The sequence below is a fragment of the Amphibalanus amphitrite genome, unplaced genomic scaffold (genome assembly GCF_019059575.1).
Source record: "Amphibalanus amphitrite isolate SeventyFive unplaced genomic scaffold, NRLGWU_Aamphi_draft 000753F_arrow, whole genome shotgun sequence".
In the NCBI taxonomy this organism is placed as follows: Eukaryota; Metazoa; Arthropoda; class Thecostraca; order Balanomorpha; family Balanidae; genus Amphibalanus; species Amphibalanus amphitrite.
In genome coordinates this window covers 21,494-45,496 of record NW_024882247.1, presented here as the reverse complement: position 1 = coordinate 45,496, position 24,003 = coordinate 21,494, and the positions used below count along the sequence as shown (strand labels likewise).

General features: G+C 49.8%; 1 protein-coding gene across 8 annotated transcripts; it reads left to right on the top strand.

Annotated features, from left to right (window-relative positions):
• The first annotated feature begins 189 nt into the window (after positions 1 to 189).
• LOC122365637 (glucosidase 2 subunit beta-like) lies at positions 190 to 18,237 on the top strand. 8 transcript variants are annotated; one of them, XM_043337025.1, is made up of 10 exons: positions 190 to 328; positions 4,653 to 4,970; positions 5,201 to 5,373; positions 5,689 to 5,900; positions 6,347 to 6,449; positions 6,708 to 6,950; positions 7,361 to 7,532; positions 8,447 to 8,637; positions 8,945 to 9,088; positions 17,381 to 18,237. In XM_043337025.1, the coding sequence occupies exons 2-10, from the start codon at positions 4,655 to 4,657 to the stop codon at positions 17,522 to 17,524; spliced, it is 1,698 nt and encodes a 565-aa protein (XP_043192960.1). In that variant the 5' UTR covers positions 190 to 328; positions 4,653 to 4,654; the 3' UTR covers positions 17,525 to 18,237. The 8 variants fall into 8 exon arrangements, with proteins under 8 accessions (XP_043192960.1, XP_043192963.1, XP_043192961.1 ...); XM_043337028.1 differs by lacking the exon at positions 190 to 328 and adding an exon at positions 1,418 to 1,499; XM_043337026.1 differs by lacking the exon at positions 190 to 328 and adding an exon at positions 1,874 to 1,985.
• Positions 18,238 to 24,003: the final 5,766 nt, after the last annotated feature.

The window sequence follows — 24,003 nt, the reverse complement described above, 5'->3', positions numbered from 1 at the left end:
GTCCGTGCAACGGGGACTTCGAACCGCGAGACTAACGGAGGAGGGAAATGGTATGAATTTCACGCGCTATATGTTTGAATGGATGCGGAGAACGAACGTAGTATAACTGTGTTAATGTATGGAATGATGTGACAAACGGTCATTCTCGTTACAGAACGAGGCATGAAAAGAGAGCTTTGTGTCCACTGTCCATGGTACAGACGAAGGGAACACACACGTTCAGCGCGGAATGATACAGGGCGGATCCTTCGTGGTTGTGCTTGTGCAGAAATGCACTGCAGAAAAGCAGTGCTCACCTAGAAGTGCTCACCTAGAAGTATAGGAAGAGGCAAGAGAGCTAGGATGGCTCGTTAGGATGCTGCCTCCTCTCAGTCATGTGTTGGTCATAGCGTGTCTTGAATGTTGATATCGTCTTGCTTTGTATCACGCTGTTCGGTAGGGAGTTCCAAGTGCTCGTGACTCGCGCAGAGAAGAACATCAGCCTTTTCTTGGTACGATGACGCAATTTCTTCAGCTTGAGTTTGTGTCCTCGCGTTCTTGGATCGTTGACTCCAGGGTCGAGTACGAGAAGATGCTCATCTACTTTGTCGAAGCCTTTGAGGATTTTGAACACTTGTATCATATCGCCTCTTGCTCTCCTCTCCTCCAATGTCGTCAGATCCAGTTTTCTTAGTCTTTCCTCGTATGGTAGGTGAGACAAGTCAGGTATCATCTTTGTGGCTCTCCTCTGTACTCTTTCGAGCTTGTTGATGTCCTTCCTTAGTTGGGGGGACCAGGCTTGCACAGCAAATTCCAGCTTGGGTCGGACCAGGGCCTTGTACAGTGCTGGAAGGGTATCCTTATCGAGACAGGTGAATGCCCTGCGAATTCGTCCAAGCATCGAGTTCGCTGCAGTGGCTGCTGCTGCCACCTGGTCTGCCACCTTCATGTCGTTCCGCACCAGGACACCCAGATCCTTCTCCCTGCAGGTTATCTGGAGGGCACTGTCCCCTAGTGTATATGGGCTGGACGGATTCTTGTTGCCGACATGCATCACTTTACATTTGTTCTCATTGAATTTCAGTAGCCATTTGTTGCTCCAGTCGTTGATTGTGTTCAGATCCTCCTGCACGAGTTTGCTATCATCCTGGTTCCTGATTCTGCTGTAGATCTTGGCATCATCTGCGAATAGTTTCCCTTTAGAGTTAAGACCATCAAGAATGTCGTTAATATAAATTAGGAATAGCGTGGGCCCGAGGACACTTCCTTGCGGAACGCCGCTCCAAACTCTTCTCCAGGTCGAGTAGGAGTCGTGTATCACAACTCTCTGCTCACGATTCTCTAGGAAATTGGCTATCCACCTCTTTACTCCTCCCACTATTCCTGCACCTTCCACCTTCACCAACAAGTGAGCATGCGGGACCGTATCGAACGCCTTCTTACAGTCTAGGTAGATGACGTCAGCACAGTGCCCTTCGTCCAAGATATCCTCTACATCTGCAAAATATTCCAGAAGCTGGGTAAGACAGGACATTCCACGTCTGAATCCGTGTTGGTGACTAGAGATAAAGTTGTTCAGTTCCAGGTGCTCGATTATCCTTTTCTGTATCAGTCTCTCCAGTAGTTTGCAAACCACTGAAGTTAAACTGATGGGACGATAGTTTGTGGGATCTGTCTTGCTTCCTTTTTTGAATATCGGGGTAATGTTTGCCCTCCTCCAGTCTTCCGGGACCACCCCAGAACTGAGCGACTTCATGAACAGCAGATGTAGGGGTTTACAAAGAACTCTGGCACATTCCTTAAGGACCATCGGGTGAACGCCGTCCGGACCAGGAGAAGATGACGTCTTGAGAGCTGCCAAAGCACCCTCAACTTCACCAACTGTCAGTTCGATGTGCTCCAAACTGGGACGAGTAGGGCCTGTCACATTGGGAGTTCTGCAATCTGTCACCCTGGTGAACATCTTCTCAAATTCTCTGTTCATTACCTCGCACGTCTCGGTCAAGGTCCTGGTCATTTCTCCATTTGTCTTCTTAACATATGTGATGTCCTCTTTGATACATGTCTGACTTCTGGCATAGGCGTAGAAGGCTCTTGGGTTCTCCCGCACCTCTTTGGCTAGTTTGTGCTCAAACTCGTACTTGGCCCTTCGCACCGCTGTTGTCACCAGGTTTCTTGCTCGTTTGTATGAATGCATTGCCTTCTGAGTCCTTTTCTTCCTATACTTTTTCCATGCTGTTTCTTTCTTCTCGATTAGATGCAGTACTTCCCTTGTCATCCACTTCTTCTTGTTTTTCCACCTCTCCTCTTGACTGTTGTCACCAGTGCACTAAAAAAAGTGATTGGACGTTCAAGGTGAACACATAGTTCCTCTTTTGTGTGTAAATCCCTTTTTATAATAATTATGTTGCTCATATTTGTTACATGCGGCCGACGTTGTTAATTTAGTAGTTCATACTTGACATGTGCGTCACATATTGTCTTCCCTGCGTTATTTGCAAAAGACGGTATTGTGTTCTAAAAAGATTCACTACGACGGGTTGCCAGGCAACTGATGATAAATTCAGGAATATTGTGGTTGCTGTCTGCTTTGTTGCTAGGCAACCGACGAACCATTATCGATCAGCAGGGCAGCATTTCAGTTGTATCGAACAGCTTATTTATTTAGGAAGACCGGTTGGCAATTTGGAACCCGCTCTAGGTTGAGGTGGATCAGTTTTGGCGAAATTATTATCGGTTTGGGTTGATAAATTCGTGAATTACTTGGTAAGTATATTATTGTGAAGCTTCGATTTGATTTTAGAAGCTGGAGACAGTTTGTCATATTAGCTGAACTTGTGGTAACCTTTCTGTATTGCTTAGCGATTAGGATGCTCCCGGTGCTGCGGGTCGCTGAAAGTTTTTTTCTTCTTTAGAATGTCTCAAAACTGGGAACGTGATGACCTGAAATTCCAAGGGATATAGGACTGTAATTTCCTAAACTTTTGTCAGAGGCCTGTTTCAGCCCTGGCAGAATATTCTGTCGAGTGTGACAACTGACAACACATCTGGTGACGTTGTAGACCTCGGACGGCGTAATATTTTGTGAAACTTTGTGACAGAATACTCTGCCGGCCAGCAAAATGCGCTGATCACCTTTCATCAGTGTGAAACGATTTCACATGAAAGCCAATAAAAAATAACATGTTTGTACTTTGTGTTTCTCAAATATTATGTAGGCTAGTATCTAACTCACCAATTTATGCTATTACACCTCCCAATACATCCCCGCAAGAAAGAAACACGCCACAATTCAATCATTTGGTGCGCTACATTGATAGCAAAACCATCGGCATTACAAAAATCTGTTATGCCATTCTGCGGCAGAATATTTTGCCATGACGTCATACGTTAGAAGCTCCGCCCCTTGCAGCTTGCTCCACCCACTGATGCCTACTGCGCATGCATCATGGAATAATATTCCATAATATTTCACGCTGAAACAGGCCTCAAAGCATATTGCCATCTTTGGTCAGGAAAGCTGAACAAGGCAATAACGGGTGGAATCTGAAAACGTGCCAGAGGTGATATAATTTAGTTGCATGACTGTTCAAAATTTTTTCTCCCTTGCTGCCTTCCACAGGGCACAGGCTATTTGTCACATGATTTGTGCAAGTGAATTTTAAGAGTCTTGATCAAATTCTATGGTAGGTCAAGCATCCTCAAATATGGGATTAACTGTGTTCTCAAATATGGATGCAAACATTCCTAAGACCTATTCCTATTTATGGATAAGATTGGTGACATTCCTGCACTAAAATGGGTTTAGGGCTAGGCATCAGCCATCAACCATCAAATGCTGGCACCTTCACACGGATACTACCTAGTCTCATTCAAATCTGATGACATAGGTAGGTAACAAAGCTAGATGAAAGGCAGCATTGAGATATTCATATTTTGAGTTTAACATAATTGTGATTAAAGAGGACCAAGCTTAGATCAGGACTGATAACTACTGACAGGATTGATGTAGCTATTCTGTTAGTGACAAATTAAACTCAGGTATTTTTACTGTTAATGAGGTCAAAAAGGTTCCTGGTGTTGAGATTTTTTAGGTCAAATTTCTAACATAGAAGTCTCTTAAGAGATTAATTTTGGGGTCAAATTTGGACTTAGTTGTAACTCAGTACAATGCTTGACCAGTCATAACTCTCACGTCCGTATTATATTTCATGCATAATATCTTGAAAATTTGTTTTTGTTCACTTTTTCATTTTTTAATTCAATTGTCAAAAACGTACTTTTATATCTGAGGTACCTATTGTGTGACACTTTATAATTCATCAGTAGGTTTTAATTGTAAAGTTGTATAAGTAAACTCATTGGCCAGAGTCGAGTTTTAGCAACTTTTTGGTGGAAATTGGCCTTGGTGACCTCACAAAGTAGGCCACTTCTAAACCAAATTAGGTTGGCAGGTTCCATAAAAAAAATCAGCCATTGGCAAATTAATATGAAAGAAACTACAGGAGATTTCAGAGCAATCCCATCATCATTTACCAAACCATCACAAATAGTTGGCAGATGGGCAAAGGGTAGCCTACCCTCCTCAGTGATGATGGCTTAACAGCAGTGCAGCCCTGCCACATCTAGCCTCCATTTGTCTCATGCCATCTCTGTGTTGTGTCCCCCTGCAGCTATGATGGCCCACCGGACGCTGTCGGCGCTACTGCTGGCCCTCGCTGGTCTGGCGGCCGGCGTGGGGGCCGACCTGGCGCTGCCCCGCGGCGTCTCCATGGCCAAGGCCAGTCTGTACCAGGCGGGCGACACGTTCACCTGTTTGGACGGCTCGGCCACCATCCAGTTCCAGTACGTCAATGACGACTACTGCGACTGCGAGGACGGTAGTGACGAGCCGGGCACGTCGGCCTGCGCGCTGGGCTCGTTCTACTGCGCCAACCGCGGCCACGCCGCCGCAGAGGTGCCCTCCGCCTGGGTCAACGACGGCGTCTGCGGTAAGTATCGGCTTCTGTCCTGCCTGTGGTGGCGCATTTGGTTCATTTCCTGGCTACACCCACAGAGCTAAGATTAACTTCTGCACTGTTGTGTGGACCTCAGTCAGGGTATTTCACCGCTGCCTTGGATTATTAAGCAGTCCTTGGACACAGTAATCAAGTTGCATATGCTGCAAGGAGGTGCCAGCTGAGTGTATGACATATTATGACTGTGTGCAATGCATCCTCAGACTGTTGTGACGGCTCTGACGAGTACGCCAGCGGCGCCTGTCCCAACACGTGCGACGAGATTGGCGCGGCGGCGCGCGCGCGCCAGCAGCAGATCGACGAGATGCGCCTGCGCGGCTACGAGGTCAAGCTGAAGCTGATAGAGGAGGGCAAGGAGAAACTGGCCGAGAAACAGGTGACGGTCGGACTGAGGACGGGGTGAGAGCTTGATATAGTATGGCACGACAGGGTGGTTACTTTTTATGTGTGGTTTTACGCTACAGAGAAGAGTGTCCATGGTGTCTGTGGGCCTCTACAACCTCCCCAGACGCTCACTAATCATAGTCTCGTGGCCAGCCGCGTTGTGTTTTGCGTAGTTGACCTGTAGATGATTTTACCTCTAGCCTCTAGGCTCTAGCCATGCTCTACCAGGCTCATTTCTTTTTCTCATATGCACCTTGCAAAGCTAAAACGTGAGAACATGCTCTAACCTGTAACCTTTCTCTGCCAGGTCCGTCTAGCGGAGCTAAACCGTGAGAAGGAGGTCGCCGAGGAGATGAAGAACGCTCGCGAGACGGCCAAGAACGAGGCGGAGGCTCAGGAGCGGCTGCTCCTGGACGCGTGGCACGAGCAGCGGCGTCAGCAAGAGCAGGAGCATGAGGAGGCCAACCGGCAGCTGGCCGAGGAGACCTTCACCAGGCTGGACGTCAACAGCGACGGAAAGTGAGTGGTAACGGGGCGGAGCCTGGCAGTGCAATGCGATGGGCTGGGATCGACAATATGAATGAGTGCTCAGCACTCCGTGAATAGCGACGGAAAGTGAGATTCTCTGCTTTATCTTCGGTCCAAAGGCGCGTTCTATAAACGGGGTTGAGAATGAGTGGTGGAGCCGTAATGATATGGCGGTGGTAACGTGGTAATGATGGGGTGCGAGGACCCGACGGTGTTTTGCCCGCAGATGAGTAGTAGGGCGGTGGACGGTGGTCCTTTTTTTGCCTGCCGTGCGGCTTTGATCTTCGTGTGTTTTAACGCACAAGATGACTGGTGCGTACTGCGGACTGACATATTCTGCTTTGTGATGTCTTGCCGTGCTTTCGATACAGGCAGGCTGACCGGTATATGCACGGTGACGTCTCCGACTGTGAACACTCATCTTTTGTTACCCTCAGGCTGACTACTGAGGAGCTGCAGAGGGAGCCCAAGCTGGACAAGGACGCTGACGGCGTCGTATCCAAGGACGAGGTCGACTCCATCACCATGAACAAGGACGAGGTAGGTAACGCATGAATATACACCGCACATGCAGCCTTCAGTTGAATGATACCTACTTTTGTCTTCTTTTTTATTAGTGTCGCTGCTGGCGTCGCGGTAAAGATAAAACATGCGGCACGTCTAACGGTGTTCTCTATTACACTACCAGCATTTCAATTTTTTTGCTCACTCTCCTCTTTCATACTTGTGACTCGAAACAAGCCCTTCCCTACTGAGCACACAACTGACTTGTCTGCCCTCCCCTGCATTCTGCCTTAGCTGGAGATGGAGGAGTTTGTGGTGAGCACCTGGCCGCTGCTGAAGCCGTTCTTCCACCCTCTTCACGTGCCGGAGGAGGGCGGTCAGCCGACCGTCGCGCCCGCCGCGGCCCCCGACCAGCAGCAGCAGGAGGTGGCAGAGGGGGAGGAGCTGACAGAGGAGGAGCTAGCGGCCGGAGAGGTGGACGCAGGCGACCTGGTCACTCCGGGGGCGGGAACGGTGCAGGAGCTCGACAGGGATGAGGTGAAGACTGCTGGTCACTAGAAAGGATAAGAGACACAGTTACGGCGGGCTGGGGGCATCGTGTCTCTTTTAGTTGATGGACACTTTCCTAGGCGGACGAACGATGCGTGATGTTTTCGAACGATGCGTGACGAACCGGTGTGATACGGCTGTTCGGTTTGTACCTCCCCCCCCCCATCGCTTTTCCGGGTTATTAACGATCCTCATGACCCACCTGCACGCCTGACCCTTCTTTGACTTACCTTTCCTCCCAGCCTCATTGCTCGAGAACTACGCCCCTCCTCTCCACTCCCGCCTTTGTTTAGTTCTTGTTTTACGCTGCTACTTGTTCCCGCGATCCCGCTTCTGACCGGCTACTGTCCCTCTCCATCTGCTCTTTCTGGCTCTGACCGCCTCTCTCCCCTTTACAGCTGGTTGAGGACTCGTACGAGCCTCCCTCCTACGACTCCGATGACGAAGAGGAAGAAGACGATGAAGAGGAGGAATTTGACGCGGCCGAGCACTACCGGCGGCGACACAGCGTTCCGGAGACGACCGGAGACGAGCCAGAGTACGACGCCGAGACCCAGGCGGCCGTGGACGGTAGGTGGCGCGGCCGGTGGTTCGGATGGGTGGTCGTTCGAAAAGAAAATTATTAGTTGTTGGTAATTAAATCAGAGGTCTCGATATTTTTACATAAAAGGCTCTGTCACGAGTAAGAAAGCAAGAATTTTCAGTTAAGAAGTCGTACAAAATCAAACAAAGTAAAGAAAGTAGTACAAAGTAGTCGTACAAAGTCGAAGCATCCGTCGATTATTTGCAACCTCCCATCAGCCGTGTATTCGTGTGTAATAATGCAACGAAAAGCATATTATTATCCCTCTGAGGCTTTCCCCTCTAAATGTTTTTGTCACGCTCCATATCGGTTATCATGTGGCTTATGACGTTGGCTTTCTCAATCCCCAGCTTGTGACGTCTGTTGTGTGTTTTTATAATCGTTGAATGACGCCGTAACATTGGTTCTATCGGTCACGTGGGATCCGGTTGTCAGATTTACCGTCGTTTGTAAAAAAAAAAATAATAACTGAAAGGAAACGAGCACGATGTTTGGCTCGGACGAAAACAATCGGGACTTTTTTTGGCTGTTGACCTGAGAGAGAAGCGTATTGTGATATGATGCGGAACTGTTAGACTGTAAGGAGAGACTGGATAAGCACCACATGAGGCTCAGTGCTCACTATCATAATATCCCTTTTCACGGAGAATTATTAGTAAAGCACGCCATTTGTGCTCAGAGAACAGGAAAGTGATGTTATAAGAACGTGGAGACGATAATATCTCACGTGCTGCGTCTCGTCATGGTTGGGCTCACACCGGTCCTTTCTATAAGGTGCGAGATCATAAAAGAATACCATTTCTCCTAAATCGTACCGTGTTCAGCTGCTATTGCACAAAATATACCTGCTGGAGTGATGCACGAGCAATCTCTAATCCCTTCTTTTCCCTCTCGTTCACAGCGGCTAAGCAGGCTCGCGCTGAGCTACAGGAGGCCGAGCAGAAACTCCGTGACATTGAACGGGAGGTGGGCGGTGTGGAATCGTTCACCGGGCTGGACCTGGGCCCCGAGAAAGCGTTCGCCGCGCTCTACCAGCAGTGCTTCACGCTCGAGAATCGCGAGTACGAGTATAAACTCTGCGTGTTCGATAAGGTGAGGAGACTGGAGCGATCGCGCTAGGACTCATCAATAAAACTGCTGTCGCTTGAAATAGTAGTGAAGACTTGTCTCTGATCGGTCATCGTGCACCGTGTGTCGAGAAGTCGAGTGTCTTATCTGCTTCTGAACATAATGTTGAATAAATGTGTTTAGTCACAAATCACAATGAGCTAAGACTACTACCTAAATTGTCCAAGCATTTTGTGTTTTCGGTAACGTTGATTGTGCCTTATATTATCGCTCTTTACGTTAAGTTCAGTTACGTTTATCTCTCTAATTCTCCCCCGCTCTACCCCCTCAGGCCACCCAGAAGCCGCGCAGTGGCGGCGTGGAGACCTCCCTGGGCAAGTGGGACTCCTGGGAGCGACCCGAACAGACCGGCTACACGCAGCAGCTGTACAACAACGGACAGCAGTGCTGGAACGGCCCCAAACGCTCGGCGCATGTGAGTACTGAGTACCAACAGTGTGGGAGGCCGGGGTGGGGCTGGCGGGCCGCAACTCATCTAAACTGGGGATGTTTTTGATACTGAGCTCTGGGTATATTTGATCCGGGATTTATCTGTCCTGGATCTATCTTTGGAATGTTTTGATTTTGCGTTGCGCTTTCAAGGCTAAATACGTGGAACCGTAAAATAATGTAAGGTATCATATGTTGGTAACCTTATCCAGTGTCAGCTATTCTTAGTTACACCGTGGTTGGGCTAAATGACTCAACGCCATAGAAGTCCATGGTGTAGCTGTAGGATTGACCTGTTCTAGAGGATGGTAATAGCTACTGGGCTGTGTTTGTGCGGTGTGAGTTTTCCCTGAACGTAATGCGATATTAGCTGGGCTGGGTATGTTTTGAACCGCTGATTGTCTGTGCCTACCGTTCTCCGTCCGGATGCAGTTTTTACCGGCGACGTTCGGGTACCATAGCTGCCAGTGGAGCTCGACTGACCGCCGAACTGTAATTGAACCGTCGCCTGCCGTGCTCCGGTGCTATAATAGTACCGCGCTAGTCGCGCTCTGTGCGGTGCCGTTCGCGAAACGGTCTCAGGGCGCTAATGAGGTACCGGGACTGTTGTGTAAGGCTTAATGGAATATTCACGGAACCTGAAGAATAGATTAACTATTCAGTGTATGTTTTAATTTCATTTCAATTTTTACGGTATATTACGAATATGCACTAACTTATCAATTACCTAACTGGGTAATGAAGCTACTATACGATAGCTTCAATAGACATTCATTGTCAAGGTTGATCGTTTTCATTTTACACATTTTATATGACCGAGAGTCGCGCTCCAAGTTCCAGTGTGGACAGGCAGTCTCTTTGTTTTCACGTGATAACCCGGAAGGCGATGAGAGGAAGATCTCATCGTGCGACTGCTTCTGACGCTGAGTGACAAGCTCATAGCTCAACTTTTCCGTCCAGTAGACTTTGAGCTGCTGGATACACTCGACGGTCGTTAAAGCTGGGGTCACGAGTGGACCTCGGGAACTTTGTAATCCGCTACCTCTGTGTGAACTCGGCAGATGTCAGTGACAGATGTGCCCAACTTCGATCAACTCAAGTATGCTAATAGCAAGTATGCTACGTATATCATGATTGCATCCTCTAAGAAACAAACCCGCTCAGGCGAAGATTAACGCAAACGTCACAGTATGTCTGCAGGTTGAGAGGTAGCGACTGGATTTGAAGCGCTTTACTCCCGATCTCATCTGTCTTTTGGGGGATAAAGTGCCCGACAGATCATGCTGATAACCCTGGGAATGTTGTCTGTCTCCGTGAGAACACACCGCTGTCTGCAAAAGGAAACCTGTGCTCGCTGAAAGAAACCCGGATATCGAAAAGTTCTGAAACAGCTGCGTGTTTCAGCATTTTTCAGAAAAAGATTTGAGTAACAGTAAGGTGAAGTGAAGTCTGTCAATTCATTGAAAACTCCAATAACAGGATATTTTACCATAGAAAAGTGCGACGCAGGAGATTTTGAAAGATCTGCCTGTGCTTGCAATAATCTAGACGATAGACATGGCACATCACAGTAGCGACGGAACACCTTCAATTAAGGGGGGGGGGGTGGCACTGCCGACTTTTGGTCCCATTCTTTCCATGCAACGCCCATAGGGCCAATGTTAAAATGCCAAAATCAAAGGGGGGCACGGTGCCCCGGTGCCCTCCCCGTTCCGCCGCCTATGCCATCAGAGAGAGAGCCATTACGGTCAAAGCCAGTCGGCGCGATGTATCGCTGTATTGTTTGTATGCCCTTCACACTATATAACGCTGTTCTCAAAACAATCATAGTGGGGTCGATGCGTTGAGCTGTGATAGAACTTGTCATCCAGAAAACGAATTATCTTGGTGCAGAGTTTGATCTTTAATATATTTGGTCACCCATAAACGAATAGACCTTGCTGATTTTGTCTAATTATATTCATGCAGCTGCGTAGTATGTTTCACGGAACAGTGACGCCTCGAGCTGATGGCTTCTACCAATAGGATGAGTCTCACTCCGTACATATATGCGCCTCTGTGATCGACGATAACTTGATTTCCTGGGAAGTGAGCAGTTTGCGTGTGGCACGCAATAGGACTTGGCTAGCACTGCGACTGACTGCCGGGATGAGTACGTATGTGTCTTGCACGGTCTCTAGGATTGCGACCGACGGCGTATTGTATCCGTGACTTGGGACAAGAAATAACTCACCGGGATTTCCACGGCTTAAAGGGACTATCCCACCTTCTAAAATGTTGTTAAAACCAGTTAAATTGTGCCCGACTTTATAGATTGGATGACCAGGAACACGGTTCTGGCATTTATTTTTCATTAAACATCTTAGGCTTCCCATATTCCAAACACAAACTTTCAAATATGTGACGTCACAGCCCAAACTTACCTCCTTCCCCAGGCCACATTACTGTCATAAAGCTGATTCTTTTTACTCTGTAGGCACCACAACAAAGTTCAGACCAAGTTTTAAGCGATTTTTCAACGGACAAACCCATTTAAATCAGAATGACTAAACGAGGTGACGTCACACTAACGGTCGCTCCATGTTGAAGATAGGGCCTTGTACAAGGCCCATTTTCAAATGAAGGGAACGAATTTCTTCAACACCAAGAGGCCGCGGGGGTTCCAACCTAGATAGATAGTGGTTTCTGAACCTCGCCGCAAACTTGGCTATCTCAACTCAAACCCCATGTTAAAGGTGGGATAGTCCCTTTAACGGATCTGAAAACCCGGTGGCCTGTCGCACAACCTTCGTCTCATTTATGACATATCCCCGTGGAGCAAATAATATATCCGCTGTCCCAGAACGCGGTATTGCGCACGATAAAACCCGACTTTGTTTCTCTGTTTATTGGTCTCCGCTGAGATCTCACAAATGATCCGACAGTAATACACAGTGAATGATGATGGGATTATGCCGTCGACTCTGGTTTGAGCTCGGCGAATGTCCTGGTTCTCTAATGCCCGTGAACGGCCAGCCGTGCCATTCTGCCAGCCCCAACTGCAACCGCTGCCGTCCTTTTGTTCTGTACGAGTCGTCGCCATTACTGGCCTGCCGTGTGGATTAGGGAGTCAGGAGTCATGCCGGCGTCATTTTAGCCCTACATTAGGCCTTCCGACACAGCTCAGCCAGCTTTGATCCTGTAATGGCGACTACTCTTGTCGAGACCGTGGAATCACGGCATTGCCACTGGTGCCTCTTTAGTCATATGGGAGGCAATGGCTGTTCCCCACAGTGACACAGAACGGCGACAGGACTGGCTTCTTCCGTTCCCATCAGGCCGCCAGTTCGGCAGCTGTGCGCCCAATCCAGGTGCTGTACTCACTCAGCCGCGTGTACACGTTGGGGAAAACCGTTGTGCCGCACCCGGCCGCCTCCCTCATCAGACCCACCAGCTGAAGGCGGCCGCCCCGGCCGATTGTAACCAGAGGCCCGCCGCGGTCCTGAGGACAGCGCCTCTCGGCTGTGTCCGGCCCGGCGGCCGCCACACACACCTCTGTGCCGCTGATACCGAGCGGAAACTCTCGCCGGTAGGTGGGGAGTACGCGGTAGGCGGCGTCACAGTCAGAGCTGCGTACCTCGGACATGGTGGTACTCAGGAGTGGTCCCATCGGGCCGGAGGTGCCGAACGGGCTGACGCCGCGGCCGAGTGTACGCAGCTCGGAGGTGGGTCGGCCGGTGGATAGACAGACCCCTCCTTCTGCCGGTCCTCCAGCGAGCAGCAGCAGAGCCAGATCGTGCCGTCCTCCGCTGTGCAGAGGGTGGATCACTGCGCGTAGCACCCCACTCATCACCGTCTCGCCATCCTCTCCGAGCCGCACCACCAGGTCTTCTGGCGTCCGACCTTCCACACACCGCGCGGCAGTCAGTACCAGACGCGGCCCGAGCAGCGCGCCGGCACACAGCCAGTGACGCCGGCTGCCTACCAGAGCCACCCAGGGAGCTGACGGTCGTCCGCACTCCTCGGCACCAGCCAGCCGAGCCGCCGGCAGGGCCGAGAGAGCCGGCACCGGCGGGAGGTCAACCAGCGGCGCCTCGGTGGGCGCCTCCAGGTGCTTAGGGGGCGTCACGAATAGACCGCCGGCCAGGAGGAATGGAGATGAGTTGAACGATGGTCGGCGATGAGGGGAGGACGTCGTCGTCGTCGGTGGCGGCGGCGGTGGTGTCTTCTTGGTGGCTGGAGTCGACTCTGTCGTTGTTGTCCGCTGGGGCTCAGGGGTTGTCGGTGCCGGCGTTGTGGTCTTTGGTTCTGGCTTTGCTGTTGTTACTTCTGACTTCTTGGTCGTCTTTTCTCGTTCTTCAGTCGACTTTTTGGTTGACGTTTCTTTTTCACTTTCATCGGGTTTCGTTTTCGTTGGCTCCAGCGTAGTTTTGCCCACTTTTGGCTTCTCCGTTGTTTGTTTCGGACTTACCGTTGTTGTCTGTCGCTGTTCTTTTGGCAGTTCTTGCGACTTTGTCGGCGATCTCGACTTCTCCTTTGTTTGAGTACTCCTTGCTGTAGTGGTAGCTGGCTGTGTGGACTTCGGAACCACTTGTTTCTCCGCTTGTTCAGCCTTCGTTGTTTCTTCTGTTGATCCGGTCAATGTTTGCACAGTTTCTGGTGTTTCCGTGGCATTGTCTTGGGTCGCCTCGCTTTGTGGCACTGTTGTCGGCACTGCTGTTGGCGGTGTCTGGGTAACACTGAGTGCGTGAGACTCGTTGGATGGCCGCTCGGGTCTTACGCTCGCCTTTGCAGCCTCTCTCACAGCCGCCAGCGGCACTAGAGGAGGAGGCAGTAGCAGTTTAGACGGTGTTCCTGTCTTTGCGCTCCCGGACTGCGATGTCCTGGTGTTTGGTTTAGCAGGAATCGGCGTCCGCGTGGGCTCTGGGGTGACGAGCTGGGTGACTATGGCCGCGAGTCGGTCGGCCGCCGCGGCACTGCCCCTCAGCAACGCCAGCGGCAGCGGCGGCGACAGAGTCAGCAGCGGCTTCGCCGGCCGGCTGACATGTGGACAGCAGAAGACGATGTACGGTCCATCGGTGGCGCAGAGTGTCGGTCTGGCTGACAGCAGTGTCTGGAGAGTCGGGAACGCCGGGCAGCCGCCGGGCTCGGCTGTGGAGACACAGGAGCCGAGCCGGCCGTCAGGGGTGCTGCAGGGCCGCCGCGCCGCGCTGAGCACCGGTCCCCGCAGCTGGGCAGCGGCTGGCACTGACACAACCACCAGCACCACCGTCACCACCGCCAGCACCAGCCGCCGGAGCGGGGACGGAGGCGCGGTGTGCAGCGCGGCGGGCATGACGGGCGACTGAGCGCCCCCCGCCGGCCGGCGCGGTGCGGTGGGGTCGTCCCAGACCGGTCTGTCTCCTGCTGCCGGACTCGGGAATCCGGGAGGATCGACCGCGGCACGGTCATCTTGTCAGATCGTGCTGTTCGAATCACCGTGGTGATTGGGTGGCTTTGTCACTTGCGGTTTTACCGCTGAAGTGGCGAGCTGGGATACTGATCCCGGTTGATTGCTGGATCGTTGCTTTTTCTGTAATCCGTTCTGGGTAGTAGATTCTACGTAGCAGGTATGCGTCCATTGGGATCACCCGTGCTAAGTCGGGACTCTTTCGTGAGTCACCGGTTCTTCGGATTCCACATGCATGCAACTTATCCTTCATCTTGCTTCGCCAGCCCCCGGCAGCTCCCTTTCTCGCTTATGACGCTAGTCACAGTGTGACTAACCGTCTGTTATCATAAATCGCCGTCGACAGAGCTCTGACCGTTGTGTGTCGCATCTCTGACCATTGTCTCACAGCTGACCTTTCAAAGCTCTGACCATTGTCTGTCAGAGCTCCGACCATGGCCTGTCAGAGCCCTGACCCTTGTCGGTCACAGCTCCGACTATGGTCTTTCAGACCTCTGACCATTGTGCTGTCACTGCCCTGACCTTTGTCTGTCAGAGCTCTGACCATTGTCTGTCAGAGCTCTGACCATTATCTGAGCCTTTGCCACAAGCTGCCAAAGCTCAGTCATCTGACTGACACCAGACACGCTGAGCACTCTGTTCCTGTCGAGCCGTCTGTGCTGTGCCGCCTGTCGCTGCTCGGTTTAATGGGATGCCAGCTCTGGGTGGTCGGCCGACGTAAGCTTGCACCGAGCAAACAAAGTTCCACCGCTGGTCTATAGCTTAGTGAGAAATGTAGGCATCTGAAGATACTCTGATGGAAGGTACGGCACTGAAACTTAAAACTTCAGACAGCGAAATTAATGTCTTGAAGTTGCTAACTGGTGAACATCACAAGCTTTGTCATTGAACTAACTCGGCAGGAATCTCAAGGGCAAGGCCAAGCTAAATGTCTACAGCTCCAATAATCCGTGAGAAATCTTCTTACAAATAAAAGGCTCTCGGGTGCCATCAGACTGCCTTTGTATATGCCCCTTTGTGATGATTTGTGCCTGGTTACGGTGTAAACCGGTCCTAGTTAGACCGCTGTCCGTCGCGAATGTTCATCTCCGCTGTGTAGTGATCTTGGAGCCGCTCCCTAGTCCCTGTCATTTCCGACCCATTGTCGATGACAGAGGAGTGGCATTTTGTCAGAAGAACGGCCTCCATCGGTTCAGTTATAATGTGCTGGCCATACGATAATGCCTTTGTTAGTGAAATATGCCTATCGACAAGCTCAATTTTGCAGATGCGGCTCCTGCTTTTCCGAAGAATAAAAAGTTATTAATCCTGGCCACATGATGCATTGTCTGGTCAGCTATGTGGGTTTTTAAAGGGAACGAGACCAGGCTTTCATGTCCGCTCAGTCCTGTTCCACTAACGTTTATCTGGTAGCTACATAGAGACAAATGGAGAGAGATTTGCTCAGTGTAGTGCCCAGTGCCCATGCGTCATAATAAATGAGAATCAGCATTGGCGTCTCCTCGATCCAACTTGTTTCGGGTGATGTGAAATGCTAAAACTAACTCCGAAAACTAACTCCGAAATGCGTTATGATCCGAAAGGATGGCCTTCTCAAGCTCTTGAGACGTGAACAGAGCAATATTCTTATGATTTAATGCTTCTAATGCTTCGTAAAGCTTCTTCCGGCATCCTAGAGGCTATTGTACACATGCTAGAGGATCGGCGTTTATTTTTAGGTTGAATCATGCATATGCGCTTTCCTTATGCTCTCTACTGTGACTGCTAATCAGCCTGCACCATCTTTGATCTGGGGATGCTGGCACACCTTACATTGAAGCGTATGGTACACATTAGCTGGACATGCATCCCAGACAGGGTTGAGGCGGAATCTTTGAGCTAAGCCGCGACTTGCAGTTATTCTAATGCCGCTCAGACAGTCCCAATCGGCTTGTGGTGAGGAATGTCTGCTGTATGCCGTTGTGCGGTAGTTTTTCCTTTGTCATTGGGTCTTAGGCTGAGCACGGCGCCGATTAGCTCGTCCGCGTTGTCATAATTTCTAGCCTCAGCAGTCAGCAACCATCCGACCGAGATAAGATTCCGTGGTGATTACACTGTCCATCAGGTGGTCAGTCGGCCTCGGGGTTATACCTGGAGAATAATACGGACAGCGAACTCCCTGACTGTTTAATGACTCGGTGGATGGTGATTTGCGTCACGTTTACTGGATGACGCATATCACGCTAGACTGGCATCAACTGCGATAGACAATCATTCATGGTTCACCGGACACCAGAGGGTTGCCAGGGTGGAAAAATCACATCAATATCCTTGGGTAATTTACATAGCTGGAGGTCGTCCGATCATGACTTCACGGTGCATCTAAGATCAATGGATGTATAAGGTGAATGATGCGGGAGGGTGTCAGCTTGATGAGCTTTGTGATATGAGGAGAACACTTTGTGAGCAAGTGTACCGTATGACACTCGCAGCGCCGTCACATCCCACGCTTGCATTCTTATCATTCGTATTTGTTCACTTTCGCATGATCGCTCTCATGGTTCATTGACTTCACTTCATCTTGACCTACTGACCTCGCGTGGTTCCGACGCCTCCAGACCTTTGAACGTTACCTGCTCAGTGCTCATGATTTTAAATTGACCTCTATCATCGATCTCTCTAATGACGTTATGTCCTAACCCTGGCCTCTCCTTACGCTACTTGACACTGATTTTCGACCTCTGCCCTGATTTAAACTGGTGACCTCACCAAACCTTGTATTGTATTGTATTGTATTACCTTGACCTCATGACGTTCACCCGACCCTCCCTGACATCAGCTGACGTCTCCTGTCCCCGTGTTGCCGAACAGGTGACGTTTGCCTGCGGTGAGGAGACACGCGTACTGGATGTCACTGAACCAGCCAAGTGTGAGTACAAGTTCTCTCTGGAGACGCCGGCGGTGTGTGAGCGGCCCTCAGCCGAGGGCGAGCAGCTGTTCCATGACGAGCTGTAGGTGCTTGCCGGACCTACCAACCCACCTACCACGACGAACTGTAGGCGTCTGTTAGCCTGCGACCGACGAGGAGAAGCTATACTATGACCACCATCACGCTATATCACGATGATTCGTAGATTGCTCGAATGCCGCATGATGACACAACGCGACTCGAGATGACAGGGGACGCTCCCATGGTTGTCTAGACGACCGACGCCAGGCGGTGAACGAGAGGCAGGGTTCGAGCGTCGCGCCAGGGCTGTAGAAGTGCATTGTGCATTATATTGAGCTGCCTGTGGGTCTTGTGTTGCTCTATATGGTGTGGTGTTTGGATTCAGTTTGTGTTGTGTTTTGTGTCGTTGGTGAACGGTGGTGATTGGAATTGTGTGCGATGCCACGCTGGTTTCTGTGATTAGGATGGCTGGGAAGCGCCCCGAAGACATTTCCGAACATCAACGGCGAGCGCAGACGAGATTTAGAATTGTTTGGGAACGGGTCCGACCGAGGAAAAGACGTCGCCCTTTATGTGTGGCAACTGCCAGGGCTAACTGTGAGATTGGACACTGTCAGGAACTATGTTGTTGGCGAGCGGTCATATTTTGATTACGATCACAGCGCTGGTGGCCCGTACGGCTGGACTCATTGTGGTGTTGTCCTTTTTTCCTGTGTACATACGTCTGGAGATGCGCTGGTCCTCACTTGTTGGCTCCTAAATAAACGTATGAATAGCATCGGTGTGTTTCGTTGTTGAATGCTGTAAAACCGTTCAGAATCGAGCTAAGCATCCCCATTTCGAAGATATGTTACCTGCGCTGCGCTTCGCCTTGTTCATCAATTCTTTCCCAGCAACATTGGCGCATAGTTCCACTATGCAGTTCATAGTGCATTTTGCATTCTGCCTGCACAGATCTGTTGAGAAGTGGTGCCATCTGACGCTACACTATTAGGAATGTCCGTTTCGGTAGGTTTCCGCTAGAGGCGCTCTATGCACGTTTAGCTTGCCAACATTCGACCTGCTTGCAGGGGATCACCACATCAATATCGTAGGTGGATTCATAGAGAATAGGTCCCCAGCCTGGCATACCGTTCCTCCCCCGAATGATTCTGGATTCAGGTCAAGATACCGGCCACAAAAACAAGCCACATTGTGGAAATGCACACCGGCTCAAAACACTGCCGACTTGCTAAGGTCGCTAGGGCAAGTGGAATATATTGTGTTGTTATAAAGCACTGATTCTGACAATGTATATATGTATATTGTATAGGTGTCCGCAGTAGGCCACATGACACTCCACCCATTCAGGTAACGCTCAAACAACGTAGCTCACGCACTGGGCTATGGTTTTTTGTCGCGGCAGTCCTTGCAGTTCTCGTCCCAGCCCCGGTAATGGTGAATATGCCAACTGATGCTATTCATACCGCCAATCAATGGCCACCATTAGGGTTCAGCGCCTGCAGCGGCGGCTGAGCGGAATCGGCGGCACGAGCGGCTGCCCGGGGCGCGGCGCCGCGTGCACGGATTCCGGCTAAGGCGCACTATTCCGGGAGATTGCTCGACGAACGGGCTGACGACGTGTGTCGGATAACGGCGCTGCGATACGCCGCCGCCGGCAGCCTCGTCCTACCAGCCCTCCGCACATCCGCGGGGTAAAAAAAAAGACGTACATAATTATAGGCGGGATCACGTAGGATATATTGTTATTGTTTTGTTTATTGTTTTGTTTAATAGGTGGTATTGTTTTGTTTTGTTATTTACGTGGTCGCTAGACGGTCTTGGCTCGACTAATGGAGCAGCTTTTTAGCTCCGATGCTAATGTCTCGATGATCATGGTTCAGAGCCGAACCGACTATGAGCGGGATCATGTCATTGAGCAAACTTGATAAGTGGGGGTTTTACAAATCTGTACAGCCCCTGCAATCCCGTTTTCGCCGTCTGTTTCGCCGTCTCTCGATGTTCTGTCGGTTTGAATAAGTTCAATACGATAGGTACATACATAGGATAACTAAACGTCATGTCTAGTAATTGCACTCAAAGCTGAAAAATAATTCTTATTTGGGATATTTTATGTTTTTATTTTCTACACAGTAACATTTCTGCTTTGAGAATTCAAGTGCAATGACATCAATATAAAATATAGTTAGATCCACGATTCTTCCATTGCTCCCTTCTTCTGACTTTTGAAGCGAAGCGGGCATGATATTTGTCTTTTCTCGATGGCTTTAACAAACTTCCACTGCCCAGCTCTCATCCTCACGACATCGTCCAGTAGGTGCTGTCTCTTCACGTCTCACTTAGTCACAAGAAGCACGTTGGGCTTGACCGTATACTGGCATTAACATTTCTCTGAACACCTGGTAACTGGAAAAGAGGAGATTAGTGCGTTTCCGGGTGTGGAAGACTCGGAGGCCTTATCGATGCTGCGACGGTCGGCTGGCTCGTTCTCCTTTACCCGGTAACAGTGCCGTGGGCGCTGTGGGCCCAGGAAGGAACAGATTAGCCAGGATCAGCGGGCCTCACGTTCCCCGACAAAACAAATTGAGCGTTGTATCTCACCCATCTTCAAACACTAACATCAAAGCTGTTTTTGTACCATAATATTACCATGTTCATATCAAGCAATATTGCATTGAAACTCTTCAAAGGCATTTTCCTAGTTAATTTGACCATAGTTATACGTTAGGTGGTTATCATTCCATATTGTTTTATACGTTAGCATTTGAATGTTCCACTGAATGCATACCTCAGTCCTCACATTGGCCGAGATACGGACCGTCCACATAAGATGGCCTGGGGCCGGCCTTTAAAATTTGATTTTTTGGTGATATTGAGCTGAATTGCACCACTGAATCATGGTATTCCGCTTCTTACATGAGTCTCAGCAATCAGTAGATACCTAATGCGAAAACACTAAGAGTTTCACGCATCACTTACGCTTAGTCTGATCCGTGAATCGTGATCGGACAGCTAAATTCGTAACAAAATTATTTTCAAATTCTTGAAAGCTGGGGCATTCCACGATAGATCGTACCACTTTTTTTCCAATTTGACACCCTCATCTCTCGGATTTTAACAATAATTGGTCTGAGGGGTAATCAGGGGCTCTGAATCCTCCTGTAACAATTTCAGGCTTATCAGATGAGTGGTTTTTGAGTTATAGTGTATAACATGTTTTGGATCTTGCGTTGCAGTCCCAAGTTTGGCGGGCTGTAACTCTAAGACCGATAATCTAAATGCCAAATGCTATACGGCATTGAACTTGCATTGAAACAAAGAATAATATGCATTTTTAAAATTTTGAAATATATACTATTTTTGATATAGGTATAACACCTCGAGTTTCCTTTCATTTGCAATTTTATGCCTTTGGGACCAAATTTTGTTGAATTTTTATTTGCTTAAAAACATTTTTGGATCATTTTTAAGTAGCATGCAAAAATTTAGGAAGGTGTTCTTTCTATAAATGTACTTATTTTGCGTCACCGTAATAGTCTCAAATTGTGATTTCGGAAGAGAGCCTACAAATGCTGTAGTAAAGCTGCCTAGTGACATCACTGGTTACTGAAAGTTCAATTGAAGTCATTTTTGCCTCACTTTTGAGTTGTTGACCTTGCGTGACGTCATTCGTACGTCACTAGGGTCATAAGAGTTTTTCGTCAATAACTCTCGATCAGATTGAGCTAGAGAGACGGGAAAGCTACCAATGGACTCGGGAAGACCTTACGAATCGAATGATGTGCAATATGATCTCATTCACCCAGCTTCGTGGCCTGACCCGACTGTAAACCATCTCTGTAGCGGCGCTGTTTGTCCAGCGCCGCGTTGCCCAGCGCCGCGCTGGTTGGCTTTGCCGCGGACTCGGGCGGTCACGTGATGCCCGGGGGCTGGCTGCCGGCTGGGCCGCCCGGTCGGGGAGCGGAGCCAAATACACGGCAGTGTGCTGACCCGAGGTCAGCGACTTAAGCTGATCTCACCAGAACAAACAGTATACCATTCGACGCGCCGGAGCAAGGCAAACACAAAGATGCTAAAATCGCGGCTCTACGACCATTTGTTGCGAAGTTATCTATCAAAAACCGGACCCGTAATTTGGGTCACTTGAAATGACCTCAGGGGTCACCAATCAACCCGAGATCTTAAACTAAGGTATCATTCGATGCATCTTGTAACGGCGCACATGCTCGTTTTTTCCGCAAGGTTCTAGCTCCATTAGAGGCGAAACGGCGAGCTGGGGTCGTACCGACCCCCCGGAAACCCATGTTATATACATTTTATTTTATTTTATTATTTATTTATTTTTCGGTTCACCCGACAACCACAAACATTTAAATGAGGATCTCATAGAAAGAACACCTTTCTAATTTTTGGCATGTCGATTTTAAAGGACCTGAGGTTTATTTTGAAGAAATAAAAATGGCAAAAATTTTGGTCCCAAGGGCCATTATACGGACAATTTAAAAATATACTACGCCTTTTTTCAATATGTAAAGCTTTTCTTTCCAATTTTAAAAATACTGTATTAATCTTTGATTCATCGTTAGTTCAAAGCTGTTTACCGTTTGTTGCTTGCTTAGCTCGTTTTTGAGTTATAGCTCATCAAACTCACCCTTACAATCTGAAGTTTAGAAAACATTATGCAATGTAACTCAAAAAGTTTTCATCTGAGAAGTCTGATATTTTGGCAGGTGTTTTTGGAGCCTATGATTACCCCTTGTACCAATTTTCATTCAAATCTGAGAGATGAGGGTGACGGGCCTGGTACGATCTATCGTGGAATGCCCCAGCTGTCGGCTGTTACTTTGCCGTCCCTGCGCTACCATTCACTCGTAAAATAGGTAGGGAACAATATGCATCCATCTCACTCTCACTCTCTCACCCAGTTTAGCAACAAACGCGCCGGGACGACTAGGCCAGCCCTTTCATTCCGCTCTCCCTAGATGGCACTAGTGGTTGCGCCTGAATACATGCTGTGCCGCAATGCTCTATCCGCGCTGTGGTGTTCAACGCAGGGCTGCGAACGGTGCTGGCAGATGTTTGCGTCAGTTGGATTTCTGCTTACTCAGACCTCGTGATCAGCCGGTGGGGAGCAGAGATAAGGAGGCAGCTAGAACGGCGTCGGCTCCGGAGGAGATATTGATGCTGCGAGCGGCGGCTGTTTGTGCCGTCGATCGAGGCCCGATCGGTGTCCCGTCCAGCGAGGGAAGGTCGACGGAAGGCAGCTGATGCCGCCGTATCGTCTCTGGGAACAGTGTTGATGTGCATCGCCATGGCAAGTGTTCATGAGTTTTGTATGCATGTGCCATGTGCATTGATATGAATGGTCGCAGAAGGAGAAAGCAGCGCTATAATTTATTGCAGCTCTTAGCTCTTGTATCTTAACGATGTTCTTTCTTCATCTCGACACGAGGCCATATCACCATCCAGATTCCCTCGGGAAAGTAAAAATCTCAACCTCTGCAGTTGTCTTTAGAGGCTAGAGGTACTTACGCCCAGAATTGCCCACCACTTGTCGCTCACTGTATGGTGTATCCCTGCTGGTGCATCCCTCGTCTGTCCCTGTGCGTACTGCGTACCCCCTGCGGACGGCAGCCCACCCGGCGTCGGCACAGAGCTCGCCGGCGAAACACCCATCATCGCGTCGCCTTCATTCTGCAGCGGCGCGGCGCGCGTGCCTCTGACGTCATCGGCCAGTTCGATCGACGACCGCCGGGCCCGACGGCCGGCCGACGGCGCGGGGTCCAGAGTCGGCCGCCGGAGCCGCCGCCGACGGCCGCCGACACCGCCGCGGTCGGAGCTGTCTGCTGTCTGTCGTCTTCCGCGCGTTTGCTGGTCAGGTAAGTGCCCGCTTGTGGCGGCAGGAGGTTGGGGAGGGGTTGGTTGGGTGGTGCAGAAGAAGACAGCTGCAGGAATCAGTGGGGTGGTGCATTAACCGTCCATGAATCACAGCAAAAATGATACAATGACCATCTCCATTCTCCTGTACCCTGGAGACTATGCAGTTGGTTTGAACACTCGAGCGGCCGAGTTTCGAGTTGTTGCGCCGAGTTGGGGTGTGGTGTCGGTCACACAGTACCAGCTGTCCGGGGGCAGCGACCCGCGGTGTCAAAGGTCAACTGTCAGTCGGTCGCAGACGTTCCCTGGGGGTGTCGTCAGGTCTCGACTCGCCGCAATCCCTGCAGTCCCGAACCGGCTCCAAATGGCGCCGAGAGCAACAAAAGGGTTGTTGGTGGAAATATAAAGGCCGCTAGGTCGCTCAAGTGCTAGAGGGAAATGTGAAGTATTGAAACACTTGGCTGTTAGGCAGTTAAAATTCGCCTCTGAGGAGAATGGCAGTGCTGTCAAACAATTTCTTTTTTAATTTATTGGCTGTTCACCGACCGGGAGCTTGAGCTTTCGCTTCAACTTTGTAAGCTAAGCGTGATGATCGTAATCCTGCCGTTTCTGGTGCATTTGCACTTGTGCTGTGATCCGTTCATATGGGATGCGTTTACGCAGATGC

Bases quoted from the DNA above. Each gene is read 5' to 3' on its own strand.
- LOC122365637 (XM_043337022.1), top strand. From the start codon at position 3,815: ATGCTGGCACCTTCACACGGATACTACCTAGTCTCATTCAAATCTGAT. The intron at 5,901-6,346 runs GTGAGTGGTAAC...TGTTACCCTCAG, and splicing joins GACGTCAACAGCGACGGAAA to GCTGACTACTGAGGAGCTGC. The intron at 6,951-7,360 runs GTGAAGACTGCT...TCCCCTTTACAG, and splicing joins AGGAGCTCGACAGGGATGAG to CTGGTTGAGGACTCGTACGA.